The sequence below is a fragment of the Drosophila santomea genome, chromosome X, assembly GCF_016746245.2.
Source record: "Drosophila santomea strain STO CAGO 1482 chromosome X, Prin_Dsan_1.1, whole genome shotgun sequence".
NCBI classification, from domain to species: Eukaryota; Metazoa; Arthropoda; class Insecta; order Diptera; family Drosophilidae; genus Drosophila; species Drosophila santomea.
Window position 1 is genome coordinate 2,461,407 of NC_053021.2, and position 21,114 is coordinate 2,482,520.

The following is a 21,114-nucleotide window of genomic DNA, read 5'->3' on the forward strand; positions in this document are numbered from 1 at the left end:
TAGGGTTATGGCTGTAGGGGTGTACGGGTGTAGGTGTGTGGTGTGTGTGTTTTTCTGCTGGTGATTGCTACAAATTCGATTGATTTAACAGCGCGTTTATTGTGAGCTCTTTTGTGCTGGCAGCCAACCAACCACACGCCAAATTTCCTGCGCCACCCATTTCTGTGCTCTTTTCCATTTTTTTTTTTTTTTTTCTGTATTTATCCTATGGTCGGCGGAACACGCTCTGATTTTATTTTTTTTAACATTTTGAGCTTTTTGCTGCCCAGTGAATTGAATATGCCATGACAAATCCGACAGTTGATACCCTCCGAGACAAAAAAAAATCGTACGTGACCAATATCCCCAAGATCTGGCAAAAGTGGGCCTGCCATTTGAAAACCGTCCCTTTAAAGAAAACATTCTTAAACGGAAAAACTCCACAAAATAGAGAAAATATAATTTAAATACAATGCCCAAGCTGCTGTTTCCTATTTCATGTAGAAAATCTCCTATTACTACAAATTCAAGAAAAATATTAAGGGCAGCCTCAAATTGGTTGTCATAAATATAAGCTTCATTATTTTGGATGAAAATTTGAAAATAAACAAATTACGATGTCCGGAAATGAAAGTGTTGGCCAGCCAGCCTCTTGCTGGCAGTTTCAAATTATTTTTCCAATTAATATTTTGGGCCCTCAACAATTCAATTTGCATCCGAATTTTTTTTTTGAGCAGAAGGGCTGCGTGTGTGTGTGTGTGCACACTTTTTTGGGCCGCATGTTAAATAACGACATGCATCTTAACAATATTTTCTGTATTAGGGAACGGGGGCAGAGGGCAGAGAGACTCTCGACTACTTAGCCCCCCGGGTTACTTACAACTAATTGAAATCAGACAGCAAAAAAAAAGGCCAGGCAGACGCATTCGTATATTGAGCGCAAAAAAAGAAAGGGGAAAAATGTGTGGCCGAGAGGCCGAGCGATCCAAATCGATGCTGTCAGTTGACAGTTTGTTAATTAAAAACAGCAGCCGTTCGTTGGGCGGTCAGTTGGGTGGTGGTGAATGGGTGGTGAATGGGTGGCAAGTGGGTGGCAAGAGGGCGGTAAATGGGTAATGGCCAGTGGAGCGGACATCTCTGGTCCGGGGCGGTCACTCAACGTCTCACGCACACACGCACACGTGACGGGGTTCATGCACTTGGCAGGCTCGGATGGCAAACGTCAGATGCCCGGGCTAATAAATTGCCCGGAGAATCGAAGGAGTGCCGAACAAAGGAAATGGGAAGAGGTCGCTGTGGACGAGGGCGATGGCCGAGGGGCGAGGGGGAGCGGTAGGGCTACAGCCAGAAGGCGGGCGGGGTATGCGGTGTGTTTACTAGTGGCAGACGGGGCGTATGAGCGATGCGTCCAGGGTGGCAAATGGGGGGACGAACGAAAGGCACTTCTCACTCACTCACCTATCGTCGTAATTAATGTCAGGGAGTAGAGAAAGGCCGAGGCGTAGGTCCATTTATGTGTGGGCGCATTCAACTGGATTCCTCCGGGGGGATAAACCTTCGACTGTCGCACCGCCCGCAGCAAAGTGTCCTGGAAAAGGGGCGCCAAGGAAATGCTCAATTAGTGTCCCGAAACTTGGCCCGTTGTATGCCGGGTATGCTCACCTGAAACAGCTGCACCTCCTGCGCGGCGAGGCGCGTCCAGTTCTCCTTGTACAATATATTCAGGTCCTCCGTTATCGACCACAAGCGATCCACAGTTCTGTTGGTACATAAAGTATGTAGGTAAGTTATAGAAAAAGCTGAAACAAGTAATTAATATCTGTACCTGGATCGTATCTCGGCGTTGGCCAGTTCGGTGCGGGGATATGGCTTGGAAGCGGCCACAGCGGTTTCCAGGGCGCCACCATCCTCCAGTTCGCCCTCGAGGGTCACGAAAACGATGGAACCCATGGCCGTGTAGAGCAGCACCAACAAAAGCACGCCTGTCGAGCACAAAGGTTCCATTAATTGCAACTCACACTGCATTTCTTTTTCTTTTTCTGTTTTTTTTTTTTTTTTTAGCATTATAACGTTCAAAATTGAATTTATCTAAAATATCACCAGCTGTGTTAAATCACTTTTTGTGTGTTGGTTTGAAATCTATGCCAACTGGCGTATTTAAAATAATTGAGCTGGGCCACACGGCGTATGATGAATACTGATATTTATGCTGCAAACAAACTTCGCTTGCAGCGTATTAAACATATATATGGCGAATAAATATTTTTAATAAAGCAATTTAAAAATGGTAATATAAATCATTTCCTGACTATGTCGTTCGTGCAAAAAAGAGCTTGTCATACAAGGCATGGCGTATGAGTAATATTACATTTTATAACTCATACGCACTGTGTTTTATCACATAGAGTAGCATACTTTTTTGGGTATTTTAAACTGTTCTTTTTTTTTTTGCTTACCTGTTGCTGATATGCAGTGCGACTTGGGCGCCTTCTGGCAGCCGCATAGACTGCCTCCGCCGCCGCCCGCCTCCCTAGCCGCCTGTTTCTCCGACTTTGAACCGCCGCTGCCGCTCGACGAGCCGCCCGTCGACGATTGGCGACCAGCACGTCCGCCGGAACCGTTTGCAGCCGCCGCCGCTGCCGCTGCAGTTGCTGCAACATTGCTGCTGCCGCTGGCGGCACAGCTTCCGCTGCCGTCGCCGCCGAGAAACGCCGCCAACGGCAGTGGCGACTTCTTGTTCATTGTGCCGCTGTCGCTGTCGCTGCCTTTGATTTTGCCTCTGACCTCTAACCTCCGACCACTGGCTATGGATCTATCAATCAATCAATCAATCAATCTGTTCCAGTCGGTCCGTTGAAGGTGTAAACTTGGGCGGTAAACGACTCAATTCGATTCGCTTCCCTTCTCTTCTGCCGCTGACAATCAAATCAAACGCTTTGACGCTTCATGTGCCACGTAATTTGCATCCTCGTCTGCGTCGCTGGTTTGTGTGAAAGTGGGCGGGGTCTTTTCGATCTTATTATGTGACCGTCATAAAATGTTGTTATTGCTGTACAGCAGCGCCCTTTTACGAGCCTGTCGCCGCCTTCAACCTTCTTTTTTTTTGTTATTTTGCAACCTTTATTTTCTCCTCTTCAGTCTTCAGTTGGCGTTGGTGTGAGCGTGGAAGTGGAAGTGAAAGTGGAAATGAGACAGCCTGTCGCGCCGGGTGCTGCAAATGCAAAATATTTTCATGAAAATCTGGCCCAAAATGAAAATGAAAATGAAAAGAGCGCAAATTGCACGGCAAACACCATGTAATTGAGTCAACAGCTTCAAGTTACCACAGCAAAATGTGTAATATCCTGGAAAATCGCATTCACATATACCTTTTATATAAACTTCACTGGCGATAAGTGAGTACAGAATATTACACATAATGCCAAAAGAGGTGGTTCATTTTACCATTGAATAATTAGTAATGTTTGTAATGTTCGTATAACATATAATCCAAACAAATATCTAATAATCCCTTTTCAATGAATCTACAAATAAGTATTCTGTGTCAAACATTAAATTACAGATATTTTTGAGCACCAAACTCCACAAAAACCAGGCGAAAGATCGGTTTTCAGTGTCAGCGGATGAAACATGCTCATTATCCTGCTAATCACAGTCCACACATTTACATTAGCATATCTGCACACACACATATATATATATATACGAGTAGAGTATCCGCAGTGTTTGTCGCAAATAATCTGATAAACGTGAAGATGGCTGGCATTTAAATTACAGATTGCGCCACCCAAGCACAAAAACTTGCCGACTTCATACGATGCGACAGCGATTCGCACTCCGGTTAGCACGTGCCATCGCTTTTGTGGAGATTTCTGGACTGCTCGCATATCCCAATCCTGTGGCACTTCAATTAAGGACACCCCGTTGCCCCCATTACAGTGTTACAGTGTTTCAGTGTCAGGCCTGCTTTTGGCCATGATTTGGGCTTGCATTTTTGGCGACCCGCCCTCAATGCTAATTAGTTGAAGACATCGCAGCACGTTTTACTCCACACCCGAAAAACCGCCCCGAATTAAATGAAACATGTTCAATTGCCGTTGCCGCACATGTTTGTGGCATATAATATCCCGTCATTCAATCTTGTTCGGGATACCAGAGACCAGAGACCAGATACTGTCCTGCGATAAGTAAAACACAAATTGTCTGTGTTGCGGGGCACAGGGAAAAACAAAACACTTCTAGCATTTGAAAATGAGGAACTGAGTAGCAGCAGCTGGCGTAAACAAAGCAACGTAATTTCTAATTAATTTCTATGTTTTCGGCTTACAAGTGTTACAAATAAACAATGGGTTGTCTGATTTCTATTGTTTTCAGAAATTTCAAAAGGCCTAGCGAACTGCCCATAAATTAATGCATATGTATATCGTTTGCAAAATTCGTTCATTCACCAACTGTAATAACACAATTTTCGCTCAGTGTGTGTGGCCCGTTGAAATAACTACACGCATCAGGCAAATCAAGCGAGGTAATTGGTAATTGCATCTGCATATCAATTCTCTTTGGCCCCACAATTGAAATGGATATCTGGATCATCATGGCAGCCAAAAGCAAGAGCAAGAGAGCAAAAGCAAAATCACAAGGACATGCAATCGGAATGGAAATACTTTTGGTTCACCTCAAGCCTAATGCGACAGTATTTTCGGCTTTTCGCATTGCCAAATGCCAATCTGCATTCCACAGCCAGCTCCAATACGATTATCCTGCCAATTTGCGCAGTTTCTGGCGAACGGGGCCATCATCAATCATGATGTGAGAGGTGGGTGGTGGGTGGTGGGAGGTGGGAGGTGGCAGGACCACAGACCAAAACAATGCTACCCAACGTTCTCCAAACTAAACGGAATTAATCACGACCATGTGGGTGGGATTTACTTAAAGCGTTTTTGCCCAAAAATGGACTCAGATCTATGAGGATTATGAGCAGACTAACTATATTTCATTTTTATTTGCAAATATTTGGCAAAAACCACATTGTTAAACGCTAAAGGGTGTTATTTTATTACACTTTGCATTTAACATTTTTGTTTACTTCGTGCAGTTCATGCAATTTTTGGGTTTAAGACCCAAATTTATGCAGTTAAATATTGACTCGTTGAAAAAATGGAAACGCAATTTGTTTGCATCATTTTCGGCACTAGCTTTTGATGTTATTATTTAATAATTATTTGTTATGTATACATGCTATGTTGATAATGACATTCGTGTATATTTCTGGGAACTTATATTCCAAGAACTCATTTCTTCAAACAACCAGACAGAATTTCTTATTTTCATTCAAAATGCTTTCGCCATTCATTCATTCTCGAATGTTCTGAATTATGTGTTATTTTGAATTTGCTTTGTATGCTGTATCTATTTACACTCTTGTTGTGCGTTCTTCCATTTAGGCTTTGCTCCGATTCCCTGTCATCTTGGCATTTAAATATTACACTTGTATTCCACGCCATTTGCCAGCTTAACCACGCCCCCACTCCGCCCACTCTAGCACCTTCACCTACACACTTACACCTAGGGGCGGTGCAACATTTATTTTGCCCTTTTAATTGCTGACATTTATTGAACGCTCCGTCGTGTGTTAAATCTACCGTGAGAAGAGCGCAACATCGATGGCGGATGGATTGGAGGACAGGTGGGGAAACACGCATGTATGCACGCATTACGTGTGTGTGTGTGTGCCTGTGTGTGGGTGTGTGTGTGGGTTGCTACCTTTGAGTCTGACTTAAGTGCAAACTTATGCCAATTATGCAAAGCTTTTCCCAGCAGGCATTCCGCATTCAATTTCACATACACGCGGAAAGGAATGTTTAATTGATTAAAAACAAAAGATTTTAATTACCAACAAAAAAAAAGGCGAATATTTAATTATATTACATTAAAATGGTAAAGATTCTTTCAAATTCTTTAAATCGTACCGTTTTAACGATTTTTTTCTTTGTCATTAAAATACCTAACATATTGTTTGATGAATTTCAGATGAGTTGCTATTGATTTCTTTCCGTGTATGCAGAGCTCAGTGGAAGTGGGCCAAAGCGGGAAAACTGAAGCAGATTACACGGATCATTAGCTCAAATGAGAAAGTTCACATGTTCTGCTTCTGCTTCTGGTGGTGGTGGTGATGGTTCTCCGGCTTCTTTACCAAAACACGACGTCCAGCACTTAATCAAATGCAAGAGCAGCGCCTAACCAAGAGAAGCCAACCAAGTGTCCAAGTCCTGCTCGGAATCCCGGCAAGAGGACTCAAGATGGCAAGTTAGAGAATGGGGCAAGGAGCACGGGGAATGTGCCACGGCGAAGATAGATGCTTTTAAGATGGCGAGGATATGGGCTGGGTGGTGGTGGTCGAGAAGACATCGCAAAATCGAGTTGTGTGTGTACAACCAATATGCCTGATTGAAACGAAGTAACTTTCCAGGACATGCGACAGGACTCTCACACACACGCAGGACACGTGCAGTTATTTGCGGAATTTTGATAGATTTTCCTGCAACTGATTTGCGCACGTCCCAACGAAGGCACGAGGTGAATCAAATGGAGCGACCATAGATCGCATCCCTTACCATCGCATCCTTTCTACCGCTCCATTTGATACAAACCACTTCCTCTCTTTTCCCCTTTTTGCTTTTTTTTTTTGTGAAAGTGCAAACCAGTGTCCGTCGTGTTCAAGTCGGTCCTTTTGCCGTTTGTAAGTTTGTTGCCTTATTGATGACAGGTCACTCGAAGAAAAGAGGGGCACATCGACTGAATGGGAAAATTTATCGTCCTTCTTAGATAATGTTTTCATAATCTAAGTGAAAGTGTTTTAAATCTTTAATTAGCCTCTCCAAATGAATGAAAATTTGAAACTGCATTTTACTTGTTTCTGTAAAATCTTGATAGAACTAGTTGATTGATATTTTCAGCAAAAAACCAGAGTTACTATCACAGTTTTTCTCTCGCAAATAATTGGCACAAAATTTCTGCAAGTGCCGATAAAAGAGTCATTACGATGGAAGTGCGGATGAGAGGGTAGCACATCACATCACGCATGCCGCCAAAAACGATTCTTGTGTCTAAGCTGACTAGCAGTTCGTCCTGCTGCCAGGACATGAGTTCACAGTGGAATAGGAGGGGGCAGGGAAGGGGCCAAAAAAGTTCGAAAAATTGGTCGAAAAAAAAAAATGAAAAGCCGAAAGGAGAGCAACCATTATGGCAGGGTGAAAAGGAAGGCCAAAGGGGGTCACATATCCAAATATCCATTTCTCACTCATTGCGTTTTTGGCAACTTGCTGCACAATTAAACGGCAAATCACGCCTAGGATTTCGTAAAAGCATCCAGGATGCTGGAGGAGGAGCATCCTCGCATCCTCTCGTGAATGGGAATGGAGCAACAACAATGGATGGCCAAAACCGCACAGAAAGCAATTGGGAAATGGCACAAAAACTGGAGCACGGCCAAAGGCGAAACCATGGAGAGATCGCTGGCGGAGGAGTATACAGAGGCGGATTCGGAGGATACAGAGGAAGATGTGGATGCGGAGGGCAGGAGATTGATGACGAGCTGTGTGCGGGAAAAACCACCGACGTTGGAAAGTTGGCCGGAGGGCAAAAAGTAAATTGCAAATGAAATGTACAGAGAGCGATGGCGAAATGTCTGGACGGCCGAGGACCAAAGGGGGGGCCAAAACTGATCAGCGGGGCGGTTTGGGGCGGTCAACGAGTCATAAAGAACCAGAAAACAAAAGTTAAGCAAAGACCAAAAAATTCCGTGGAAGCCGTAAAGCCCCGGGCTGCAACAAAAACAAAATAACAAAAAATCGGGTTGCCAAAACAAAAAGGAGTTGGTAAAAAATAAAAAACAAATGCAATTCCGTGCAAAACAGAATATATATCAGGCTAAGTGACACGAAAAGATCATAAATGTCACAGGGAAAGTGTGACTACATCAAGTACAGCAGGCGCTTTAAAGAGGAACTTTATTGTCAATGTAAGTAACACATAAAAAATGATAAAATGAATAGAACATGTTAATTACTTCAATTTTTTCTACCTGCATTTCACTTATATTTTACGTAAACATAAACAATTATTGTTTCTTTTTCCACTTTATAAAAATAAATGTGCCTTTTTTGCTGTAGTATGTAGTACCAACTCCAGACAAAAAGTGTACATTCTCGCAATTAAACCTGTTTTATTATTTCGAACAATGGCCTGCGTATATCACTGTCAAACAAAGAGTTACCCACAAAAAGGACAAACACTCGACGAAAATGCACCCCCTTTGTCCTAATATGGTAAGCATTCATATCCCACATCGTTGTACAAACACACGGAATCTTTGCAATTCCATCCCGGGAATTCCTAATATCTAATACGGAATCGAGGGGTTCAAAGGTGGACACCAAAACTATCAAATTGATTATCCCCCAGCTGGTTGCCTAAGCTGAAGTTGCCTAATTCTATTACCAGCCCCCGCTGACCGCATCCAAATCCGAATCCTCGCATCCGCACAAATGGATTCAAACAATAACTCACAAAAATCCTCACAATTTGCTGAACTTGAGCCCCCCACCGCCCCCAAAGCACAGACTACGGGTTAAAGGGTTGGGGGCGTACAAATGCTTAGGCTTAACCCACTTGAGGAGCCCTTGGGTTAGATTGTAACCAACTCGAGTTAACCCATTAGTGTCTGTTGGGGTTGGGAGATGGAAATGAAAAAACAATTTCACTGCAAAGTGAAACGTAGAGTCACGTCTAAAGAGGTTCGCCCCTTGTTGTTATTGCTTAGTTGGTGATTTTGTGGAGCAAGCAAATAAATTGGAAAAAAAAAAATGTGGGGGCAGCACGAGTACAGGGAAAATCAGTCAGATAGCTGCCACACCCCCCGCTCCGCATTTCCGCCGCCATTTGTCCTGCATCCTTTCGTCATGTTGAGTCTCGCAATGATTGAATGCCTGGTCTCTCTCTCACACTCTCACACTCACACACACACACACACACACACACACACACACTCATATCACAGGCACTGAGAAAAAATTATGGAGGAACAATTTGTACACACTTCGGAAATGTTTTTAAGCAACTAATTGTGACATTTCCATAAAGATCCTTTTATTTATGAACTTTAACTATTTAAAATCAGGAAAGATTTCAATTTGTTTGCTAACAACAATTGTGCACAGTGTGCGTAAAAACATACGAGTAAAGGACTTGGAGCTCGAAATTCAATTGAAACCCTCGCAAATGAAGAATTTTCTGTGCATTTTTCTAGGGCACACGTAACGGCACTCGAGGGTTAAGGGGCTGATGGGCGGTGTTTTTGGATCAAGACGTCCAAGCCAACATAAAATTTGTTGTGCAATACATAAAAACCAAACAGAGAACGACATGAAAATGTGGCAAGAAAGAAATAGACGCCAGACCAGTTCAGTTCACCAAGTGAAATTCCAGCAAAATACTACAAACAAACATAAAAAAAAAAATTATATATATACATATACATACTATATATATACATATATAGGAAAGAGAATGTGGGAAAACTAGCAAATACTACAAACAAAACAAAAAAAAAAGAGGGGAGGGAGGTGGTGGATAAAACTAGCAAAAACAAAAAAAAAAACGCAGAAATGCTGAGCACAGAGAATCATGAAAAATGTAAAGAAAGCAAAGAAAGTAAAACAACGTGCAGTGAGAAAAGAAGCTGGAAAAATAAAAACTAAATCAAAAAGGAAAACACAAGCCGAGATACAAGTCCACGTCTTATGCTAAGAATTTTGATGCACTTACAAAAATGTACGAGTACGATTCCAAGCGGGGTGGGCGGGGAAAGTGGGCGGTGTAAGTGGGCGGTGTAAGCGGACGAAGGGGCAGATGTGTGCAGCTGCCACAAGTGGCACTGACGAAGGCAAACACTGATTGGCACAAGGCCAGCGATACAGCAAGCACCAAAGAACATTTCACTCGAGAATCCCGCACAAATGTTTTCCCTTTCCCCCTCCCCTTCCCTCCTCCACACTCACCAAAAAAAAAATAAAAAAATATATAAAAAAAACTCACAAGTTTCAAGTATTTCGCCACACAATGATACTGAGACTGAGTCTCAGGATATAATGGCCTTCAATTAGTTCGAGTCAATAGCCCAAAGCTGACCACGAAATGCCAGGCGGAACTCCAAGTTAAAGTTTAATCTTTTTAGTTGGCAAAATAAATTTGTACATATGTATGTTAAGTTCGAATTTAAATTTAGAACTTGTTTCAAAGTGGTAAAATATCTAAATGAATAGCAAGTTTGTGCTGCAAATTAGCAATGCTAATTTTTTTTAAATTAATTTTTGAAAAAATATTTTCATAAAATTTCTTTTAAAATTTAAATTTAAATCGATTGGGAATTTAATGACAATTTCAATGGTGTATTAAACTGCGTATTTGGACCATGTTATGGTCAACAATCCAATTATTTTTAGGAAAAAATTGAAAAAAAAAAAAAAAAAACATTTGTTAAAAACGCAATATTTTTTTATACTTTTTCATCATAACTTGGCCGAAAATGATCATATAGCTCAAAGAAAAAATTTTTTTAACAGCTTATAAGCAAATCTAACGACAACTTTCTCATTTTGACGGATTTAGGAAAATTCATTTTTCAACCAATTTGTTCATATTTTATAACATCATCAAAATTGGCAAAAACTACAAAAAAAAAAAAAAAAAATTTCAGGAGAAAACACTATTTGATTCCAAAAGTTTATTACGAATTAAATAAGGTATGGCAATCTACATTTGGTTTATTATATATTATATATTATATATTATATATTATATATTATATATTATATATTATATATTATATATTATATATTATATATTATATATTATATATTATATATTATATATTATATATTATATATTATATATTATATATTATATATTATATATTATATATTATATATTATATATTATATATTATATATTATATATTATATTATTATTATTATATTTTTAGGCCAAATAACTAAATATATTTGAGGAAAAAATCAGGAAAACGAGTTCAAAGAAAAAATGTATATTACTACCAATGCTAACGATTTTTTCCTTATTTTTTTTAGTTTTTAAGTAAGACAGTGAGTGATGTGTCTGTGGTTCAAGTAGGGTATAAATCATAAATTAAAGAATCTGCTACCGCAACCAGAATACCTGATCGAACCCAAATCAATTGAAATGCACTTTCAATAAATTATAGGTAGCTGGCATCGGAGTACACCCAACTCATTTATCGAATGCGGAGCGTGATGCCGCAGTCAAACATTTCGAACGGATAAACGGAGTGCGATGGAATCGTGCCCGATTTGATGGCCAGTACCCCACGCCAGTCACGCCTTCCGTCTTCACACTACGGACTACGGACTACGGTGTTTTCGGCATTTGGGTGCCTTTTGGGCTCACTCACTCACTCACTCCTTGCGGAGTTTAAAAGCCGCAATAAATAAATCTTTTGGGGTGCTCAAGACCCAAACCGCAGACATGGATAAGACAGACAAGAAAAGGGATATAAAAAGTGTGCCTCAAGCTGTCAGCCCGCTGGACTCGTTGACGGTTTGCGGCCACCAAAAAGCGGGCACGGATGCGGATATTCGGGTATGCGGATGCGGCTGCGGATGCGGTTGGGGCCTGCATAATGACCCACTGGCATAGAGCTAAGAGATGAGAGCTGAGTTGAGTTTATATTCCGCTTTCGGCCGCTGCCACATGCCAACAACTTGGTAATCTTTTGCATCATCGAGAGCGAACGAAGTACGTGGTGGAACACAAAAAATAAAAAGGAAGGCAACAAAAGCAAAAACAACAAGCATGTGGGGAATATCGAAGTAAAAGTGGGCGAACGGGCAAGTGGGCGGGGTCCATCTGCGACTGTTGCTTCTGCGGGCCCGCTGGAAATGCATAAACAAGCTGAGAACCGAGTCCTTTTCCTGCCACATCCAGACGCCACTTGAAATTACATGGCCCCAGTGAGGAAACCAAAACCGAGACAGGGACAGCAAATGGCGCGCGAGGGAGATGGCGAATGGCAAATGGAATCGGAATCGGAATCGGAATCGGCGGCCCCGAAAACCCAAAACCCAAAAACCCAAAACGAAAGCCGCACCGTGAGACAAACTGCAGCAGGAAACCGAGAAGGAAACCACAACCGAAATAGTAAGATGCACTACAAATGCTCCTAATGAACTTCGGACAATATTCGCCTGAAATGTAATACCTGAATGTCTGAATACCCGAATCCCAAGGGTGGGATGTAAAGCAGATTAATGCAGATTTACAGACACTTAATCACTTCAAAATGCAACCACAAATACTTCATCAAAAATGTGTGAGCTTAAGCGTTTAATTTTTGCAGCATACTCGCGGAAATTCGGCCTAGTTCAGCCCAGTTATTTCAAATTAAAGAGACCAAGATCTGCTAAGCACTTGCCTAACTTAATCCAGCACCACTGTAATGGATCCTGCAGTTGGGGGATGGGGGACTGGAAGACGGAGGCATTAGAGCCAGAAAATGCGAATGAGACTGGCACGGACAGTTTCGGTTGCTACTCGCGTACATCTGGCTGCGAACGATTCGCATATGTAGCCAGCACGTTCTTCATTCAATGCCATGAAACGTGTTAAGGAGCTGGGGGTTTTTATTTTCAATGCAAGTCCTGTCTGTGTACGACTACTGTATGTGTGTCTGTCTGTGTGTCTGTGAGTGTGCATGTAAAGGGGGGGTAGCGAAATTTAATCAGTATAGCATTGCGAGCATTCCGATAGACAACCTGAATTTAGATAACAAATTATGCATTGCCTCCACACGAAGGCCATTACAATTGTTGCACATGTGTGAGGCGTGGTGGCGAAGGACGTGATGTGAGGAGGCAAATCCTTTTGGGCTCCCATCCCCCTTTCCTTTCCTTTCCTTTCCTTTTCCTTTGCTTTCATTTTTGTTTTTGGTCTGGGCCTGGGCAGAGGTCAGCAATTTTCATTTGAGAGCTTCGAGCTTCGAGAGCTGAGGCGAATTTACTAGGTCGCCAGGAAATGACAGTTATTGCCATTTGCCTTTCAGTTCTCCACATAGCTGGGCCGCTCCTTTGATGCCTCGTTTTTACACCACAATTACGAGCGATGAATGAAAATGCAATGGGAAATGCCTTTTAGAATGCACCCGAAACACTGACCACCGACCAACGAGCATCGACCATCGAGCATCGGGCATTGGGCATCGGGGGAAAACCCCAGAAAGTATGCTGTGGGATTTGGCACAAAGCGGAGCTTCATTTTGTTTATTTCTAGCCTGTCAGTCACGTGTTGACGCAGTATCCTCTCCCTTCCTTTTGACTGCTTTTTTTTTTGTTTTTTTTTCTGTAGGGGTTAGGGGATATAATTGCACTTTGGTTCCGTTTCCAGTTCACTTGGTATACGTTTCGTTTCGTTTCGATTCGGTTTGTTGTTTAAGCCGAAATTGAGTTATGCTACAACAGGTTACAGGATATTCGGGGCTTTTGGTGGGAAGGCGGCTCCACTCGACTGGAAGGTAACCCGAAAAACTGAGAACCTAATTGGACACATTGATTGTGAGTTGCAAAGAGGCAAGCGAAGCTAGGGGGAAAGCACAAAAAGGAAAAGAAAGAAATAGCCTTAAAGGAAAAAGGAAAATCACAACAACACAACAAGAACTTGGCAGGTTTTGGGGAGATGGAGAAACAATAACAACAAGCACAGCTGTAACAAAAAATGTTAGGACCTTAAGTAAACAATTGCCAATTAAAATACCTTCCAAATAAAATGAATTAAATAGGTTCCTCCGCTAAGGAACTGAGTAATTGTAACCGACAACCCAAAAAAACAATTTAATTAACAACAAATTTTATTAAAGCCCTATTTATAACACCTTACTTTATTAAATACAAAACCAATCATTGCTGGCCACAAAATAATATAATCGTTTTTCAGCGCGCCACAAAACTGTGTTTATTGCGCCCCCCACAAATGAAATAAAAATATATATGTGCTGAATGGAATGGAATGGAGCAAAAGTTGATGACTTTGCTGACCAGACGGGACTGTACCGCATAAAATAAAAGTATTCAACAAAGGCAAATCAACTTCAATCACTCACCTACGAGCCACAAACTGTCGAGTCCCGAAAAATATTGCATGGGAAAAGTCAAAAGTGCAAACATTTAACCGCCCGCCCTCTTCCACACGCCCCTTTACACTTGTCCCCAAATTTTTGTTATAATCCAAAGCCAAAAAACCAATAGACCGAACCACACACCCATACACGCACACACACACACGCATATAAACACGTGTCCAATTTTCGCATGGATTTCAGTTTTGCCGTGTTGTTTTTTTATTTCATTTTTTTTTTTGTGTTGGCCAAATAAATGAAATGAAATGAAACATTTTAACAATAAATGCAAATTTAGCTAAGCCGCCTATTGGCAACTAAAACCGACACGGACGACAAAATAGACAAACAGGCACGCACACATCCATGCACCCACACACACACACCGTAACGGTTACGCACACATGCTAAGCCAAATCGAAAAGTCTATAAAGCAGCAAAGCCACCAAAAAATAGGGAAAGAAACCGTACAAAAATGGGATGAGCGAAAAAAGAGAAGAGGATTCAAGAGAGAACAATACACTAAACGAAATTCGCTGAATTTTCAAATAGTTCTGTCTCGCTAGACACCCTAATAATTGAATTCCCTAAAATGAAAATATAATATGATAACTTGAAGTTTTACTTTGCTACCTCAGATGTTTCGTAAAAGTGGAACTTGCTATTTGAACACCTTTTAATCATATGGATATTTTTCTCTGTGTAGGCATGCAAATTCGCTTTATTTTCACGCGCATCTGGCACAGTCACACTAACACACACACACACGCACACACACAAACACACACGCAAACGAAAGTAGCGAAATCAAAAGCGGTCTTTGTGTGGGTGAGCGTGAAATGGCGAAATGTGTCAGCATGTGGCTACAAAAAAAAAAGGGAAATTTTTATTTTATTTTTTGTATTTTTTTGGTTACTAGCTTTGGGGCATCTGACCAATTGTATGATTTAATATGACAATGGGCTGGTGGTCGCTTTTGCGGGTGTGCGAAAGTGTGAGTGTGATTGCGAGTGTTAGTGTGAGTGTGTTGGTTTGGGTGCTTGTGCGTGCGTGTGTGCTTTCGTTTGCCACATATGGACACATAAAAAAACCACTCAACTAAGCCTTTATTTAATAACAAACTAAGCACAAAGCAACTGCGGGCTGCTCCCAAAAACCGAAAAGCAATCAGCGACTAAGTTAATACACTCAGCAGAGCGACTGAGTAAATTTTGAATATGCTCATTCTTTACCTATCGATTCTTAATCTTAAATGCATAAAACATATAGATCTAATAAATTTTATAAGTAGCTTAAGTCGTTCTAAATGTTTATAAACTTTCCAATAAACCCATTCAAAAATTCGTATAAATCAATTCAAAAAGTATCGGAAAACCGAACGATTCCTACAAAACATTTTAAAATGATTTCCAAAAGTACGTTGGCAATCGCTTATGTGGAACATCGATTTCGATTCCTTTTTCGATTCCTGTTTCGACTCGCTCTTAAGCAAACGACTTGAAATTTGAAAAGTAAACGAAAAGATGATAAAATAATTCAAATACAAACAGAGAGGCAAACACCAGCGCAAAACGCCCACACAAACAAACACACGCGCACACACACACTCACATTGAAAGCCGATATACAGATGTGTGGGTTTTGGGTTTTGGTTATAGATGGCTGCATATAAACTGAAAATCGAAAACCATATTTCAATTTGCGGCATTTAGCCCCCTCACACACGCACACACACACACACACACAGTCACATACACACCACACACACACGCAAAGAGGAGAGTGGAACTGGAAAATCGGGAGGCAAAAGGACACGCATGATCAAATTGATACGCTTGCCGTAACGAGCAGCATTCGCTGAGTGTGTTGGGCATACCATGCGTATACGTATTCTGTGCTCTGCACTCTGTGCTGTGGACTGCACATTCTGCGCCCTGCTGTGGGTTAAGGTGGCATGCGGTGGGTTAAGCCTGTATATAGCGGTGGGCAAACAGGGCGTTGAAGGGGTGCGCTGAGGGGATTTTAGAGGCGAGCGGTGAAATCGGCGGCAACTAATCGACCCGAAGCGAATGCCTCGAATCAAATATAAATTGCAACTCTGTCGATGAGTGTTTCCATGTCTGCATTTCACTATTTCTGTGTATTTGGCTGCGGGATGCACTGCAAGAAATCTCATGGGTATTTGCTTTTTAAATACACAATGTTACTTCAATAGGATTCGAAATATATTTTAATCAAAATACAATTTGACATAAAAAAAAAAAACTTTAATTTCGATTGGAATTCTAAGTCATTCAGTCATTACTTTTATCAGTGGCCTTCACTTGCATGCAATGTCTATAATTGTGAAATATTTCGGCATATAGACAATGCATCCGTTCTGGCGTGGGTAATCTCCACTGTACTTTGACTGTGACTGTGCCAGGCGGCGGCGACCCAAATTCCCAATTCTCTAGCCCACGTTTTCCGCTCCTCACCTGCCCACCTGCCCATCTGCCCACCTGCCCACTTTCCACCATTTTCCACCCACACACGACGTCCATCTTTCTCTAATTCCGCTTGATGCCCAAACATGATTTTACACCTCGACCGCTTCCAATTGCGGTATTTGCGTGCCTCTAACTTCTTAGGGAGCAGTTGGGAGGATACTCAATGGCCAAAGGAGTGGAAAGGGCTAGAGAGATTGGGGAGAAAGTGGGGAAAACGGCGGAGCAGCATAGGGTTCTCTCGTTCTCTAAGTGTGGAGCCAACAATTTGGACGTGTGGCGCCCCAAAAGCTTCATACATCATTCAACAATGAGCGGTACCGTAAAGGTCGTCTTTGGATCTGTGTGTGTAGGTGTGTGTAGGTGTGTGTATGTGTGTGTATGTGCTTTGCATGTGTGTGTGCGTGTGTGTGCGCACCGGATGTCATTTGTATAAGTTTATATGGCTGGGATTTTCAACTGGCCTCTTCTCGGCAAACTCTGCGTACTATATGTGTATGTGTGAAATGGCAGCAAAGTGGAAAAGTGAAATAAGCGCAGCTTTATATGCACCACATATACAAATACACATACAAATACTCCGTATACACACATTTCCCCGTTGCGCCACAATGCTTTTCGCACTTTCTCACTTTGCCGCTTCAATTCGGAAAATTTTAAGGCGATGAAGTCGACTTTGCACCCTGGAAAATGCGCCATAAGTTATAAATTCTTCAGTTCGGCGCGTGCAAGTGCAATTAATGCGTATCGGGTAAATTATTCCCTTTATATATTAACATCAACAGTGATGGAAAATGGGTAAATGAAACCAGTTATAATTCAAAAATGAACTATGTATATTAAGTCGGGCAGGCAACCAAAATTACGTACGCGTTTTAATTGGTAATCAAATAAAAGCAGTTTTAAGTTAAATTGCTGATTTAAATGAATTAAGAATAATTCGCAATTCGAAATAAAAGACTTTATTTGATTATTAAAAAATTCGCGATTTTCCTTTAAGCCAATTTCATTTGCGGAGCATCAATGTAATTCAATATTTAACTTTCGATTGTTTAAGTACTGAAAATCGCTGCCCGCAGAGATTATATAATACATATATATTTTTCCTGAGCTTTACAATTCACTCTATTCTCACTTATCGCTTCGCTGCACAACCCACTTTTTACCTTCCATTCAAAAATGTGCCCCTCGCACTTTTCACGCCCACTGCGGTGGAGGATTTTCCACCCCGCTTTCCCCTCTATTGACCACAATTATGAGGTGCTTTTAATCATATTACAGTCACCGACTTCCCCTCCCCCACCCCCTCCGAATCTCCTTTGTGGTCCTGTGACCGCCGAGGCGTGTCTCAGTTGGCTTATTTTTCATTTCTCCATTGCCTTCGTTCCCACGCTCTTGGTTGAGCATCAAGCTCCCGAATTTAGCTTCCCCTATTTTTTCCCTGTGCATTATTTTCAGCTACCCTTGACCTTCGGCCGCCCAACTGCCACGCCCCCCCAGCGGTCCCACCAAAATGGGAATCAGTGGGCTAGGTGGTGGTGACCTTTTTGAATGAGTCTCCACGGAATAAGCGCGTTCGCATCGCTGACTATCTGAGCAGCGGCAGAGCTCCAACTGGAGCTCCAATTGGAGGTCAGTGCTGGCAATTTGGAAATTGGATAATGCTACCACATTGGAGTAGCTAAAAATCCACTTCAAGTAGCTGAACATCCCAGTTGGATGTAGCAAATAATATATTTAATGAAGCTAACTTTCTACTTTAATACCATATTATTAGCAATCCTTCAAAGGTCATTTCGCATCTAGAAGTGCAAAGTACCAACAAAAGGGGCAAAGATATTAAGGGGCTTACGTCCGGAAAAACCTCAATTTGGCTAGAAAATAGAAAAGTTGTCAGCACTTGAGTCGATGGAGAGGGGGTTGCTTATCGCTTTTCTATTAGGCACGTGCCACGGCCACGCCCACACTCGCCCACAATCTAAACCGCCCATTTTGTGGGCCACAGCATTGTTTCAAAAATGTTTGTTGGAAAAGTTCTTTTCGGGACACAATTTGAGCCACACGACAACGACAAATTTGCCATTTACCATTTCCCATTTCCATTTTCCAACTTGCCGTGCCTTTTCCCTTAATATTATTATTATTGTTGTTATTCGGTTGTCCTCAACTTAAGTGATTCATTTGCGCTTAAGACACAAATGATTTCGTTCAAATTCAGCGCTCAGCGAACTAAGTAAATAAGTCAGCCAGCCAGCCAGCCAAGTTCTGTGTCCCACAGAGCCCAAGCCCAAGAAACTTACTTTCGTTTCTCGTTTTCCAAAAACCGCAAAATGTAAATGAAAAGTGCGCATAATTTTACGAGACATGGGCGGGGGATGGGGGCTCTTCAGGGCAATCTTGCAGGGGTGGGTGGGGAAGGGGGTTGTATTCAGGACAGGTCTCTTCTGTGCCTAATTGACTGCCGTTTCAAGTGGAGTTCGGTTCGGTAGGAGACGGGTTATTATGCCAGACTTTTGAAAACTTGTTTTCATCGCTTTACCACCGCTCCTCGAATTTTTATGCACAACACACGCCATGGAAAATGCTTTGAGCCGCAGTCGAGAGCAACAAGGGAAAAGCGGGAAAAGCGCAAAGAGCGGACGGACAGTGACAGGCAACTGACACCCGGCGCAATATAATTAACAACGATGGTGGCCCGCTGACCAGCGGAAAAGCGTAAGTTTTCCACCACATAAACTTCACGCGAATACACCGGGAAAATGGTAGGAAAACAGAAATTATTATCATAATTATGACAAGAGTTATTAAGGACAATTTTAAAACACCTACTTTAAAATGAAAATGAAATGAAAAATGAAATGTATGGAATGGCCTATTTTATGTTTTCATTTCACGGTGGGCCAAAGGAAAATGTGAATCACAAAGAACCAAACAAGGATTTTCTATTGAGCAACTCCAAACTGGCCAAATAGCAAAGTTTTCCGTTCGCATGTGTGTGGTTTTGTGTGTAAGGTTGGGTGGCTTGGAAAAGCGGGAAAATTAAGCTCATTATTGCATTTTGTTGGAAACAATCAGAAGTGAAAGAAAAAAAACAAGAAAACTTAGTTTAAAACCCTAAGCCAAAGAGAAGGCACAAAGGGAAAAGTGCTGGCTGTAATTGAGTTAAAAGCGAACTGTGGGTGGCGGCAAAAGTTGTATTCGAATTATTGAAGCGATAAATACATTAATTAAAGTCAAGTTGCTCATAAATAAATAAAATCTGCTGAAAAGTAAACGAAACAGCCAGACAAGAAGAAGCAGAGTCCGAAAATTATAGGGGGTGCAAAAAAGGGGGCAGAAGGGGAAAATCGGGAGAGGAAAACAGGTAAGGAGATGGTGAAAAGTCAAAGCCAAAACCATTAATGAAAGCGTCGAAAGAAGTTGAGAAACGGCGACATTTAAGAGCAAGCCGGGCTTTTCTTTTTATTTCTCATTTTCCCCCGTGCTCTTTTCGTTTTTCTTTTTTTTTTTGTGCGCGTGTTGAATGAAGTTGAAGTGCGGTCACAGTTGCGGTTAGTGAAAATGGCCAAGTCGGAGGTAATTGCTCAGCTGAATTGATGAAGAGAAGCTTAATGAAGAAACGAGAAAAGTCGGCAAAAAAAAAGGTTCGAGGGGTGGAAATGTGAAGATGTGGGCGAAATGTAAAGGAGACAGGGTAAATTGATTTAAAAGTACTGTTCAATAAAGCTCAAGCCAAAGGTTTCTTCGCTGGCAACAAGAAGATGATGTGCCAAATTATATTGGCCATCATTAATCATTAATATATGTATTAATAGTCTTATTAAAAGCCCCTTCTTGATGGCTTAAAACTAAATTCCCATAAAGAGAGGAATTAAAAAAATTGTATACTTGCAGGTTATTCAGTCTCATTAAGCAGCTGAGGGCTTTGGCCCATAACAAGACCACCTCTCTCTTTTCAACCCTGCAGTTTTTCCAAGCTAAGAACTCCCCCATTTTTTACCCGAGCAAAGCTGCCTTCTCATGAGTCGCCATGGCATTTTCCCGGCATTAAAATGGAAAATTGAACGGTGCCGGGAAAAGCGATACCAAGCACGAATAGCAGGCATATACAAACAAGTATATAAGTATTTGTGCGTGTGGAAAATATGGAGCAAACAGCGTGACAGGCTGAGAGGCGCGCGAGTTGCAACTTGACATCAACTCGCCGCTTAACATCAATTAAAGATCCACAAAACCTAATCTAAGCACTTAACCCACAACCCGAGGCGATAGTGGGTGAGACTCTGGTCTGGCAATGCCCATACCATCTTCCCCCCAGGAGACAGCACTTTACTTACTCCGGTTGAAAAGGATGCCCGAAAATCCAGCAGAGCGTGAAAACTTCATCGTAGGATGAACGCCGCCAGGTGAGCTCATGAAAAGGAGTTCACCGCGGGTCGGCAGGAGCAC

The 21,114-nt window shown here is 41.8% G+C and overlaps 1 protein-coding gene across 1 annotated transcript in view; it reads right to left on the reverse strand.

Annotated features, from left to right (window-relative positions):
• LOC120457405 overlaps window positions 1-21,114 on the reverse strand; it is a 56,347-nt gene that overhangs the window by 13,647 nt on the left and 21,586 nt on the right. The window contains 4 exon segments of the mRNA XM_039645001.1: window positions 1,438-1,567; window positions 1,642-1,738; window positions 1,805-1,961; window positions 2,436-3,190. Of these exon segments, the coding sequence (XP_039500935.1) occupies window positions 1,438-1,567; window positions 1,642-1,738; window positions 1,805-1,961; window positions 2,436-2,721 (670 nt within the window). The 5' untranslated portion in view covers window positions 2,722-3,190.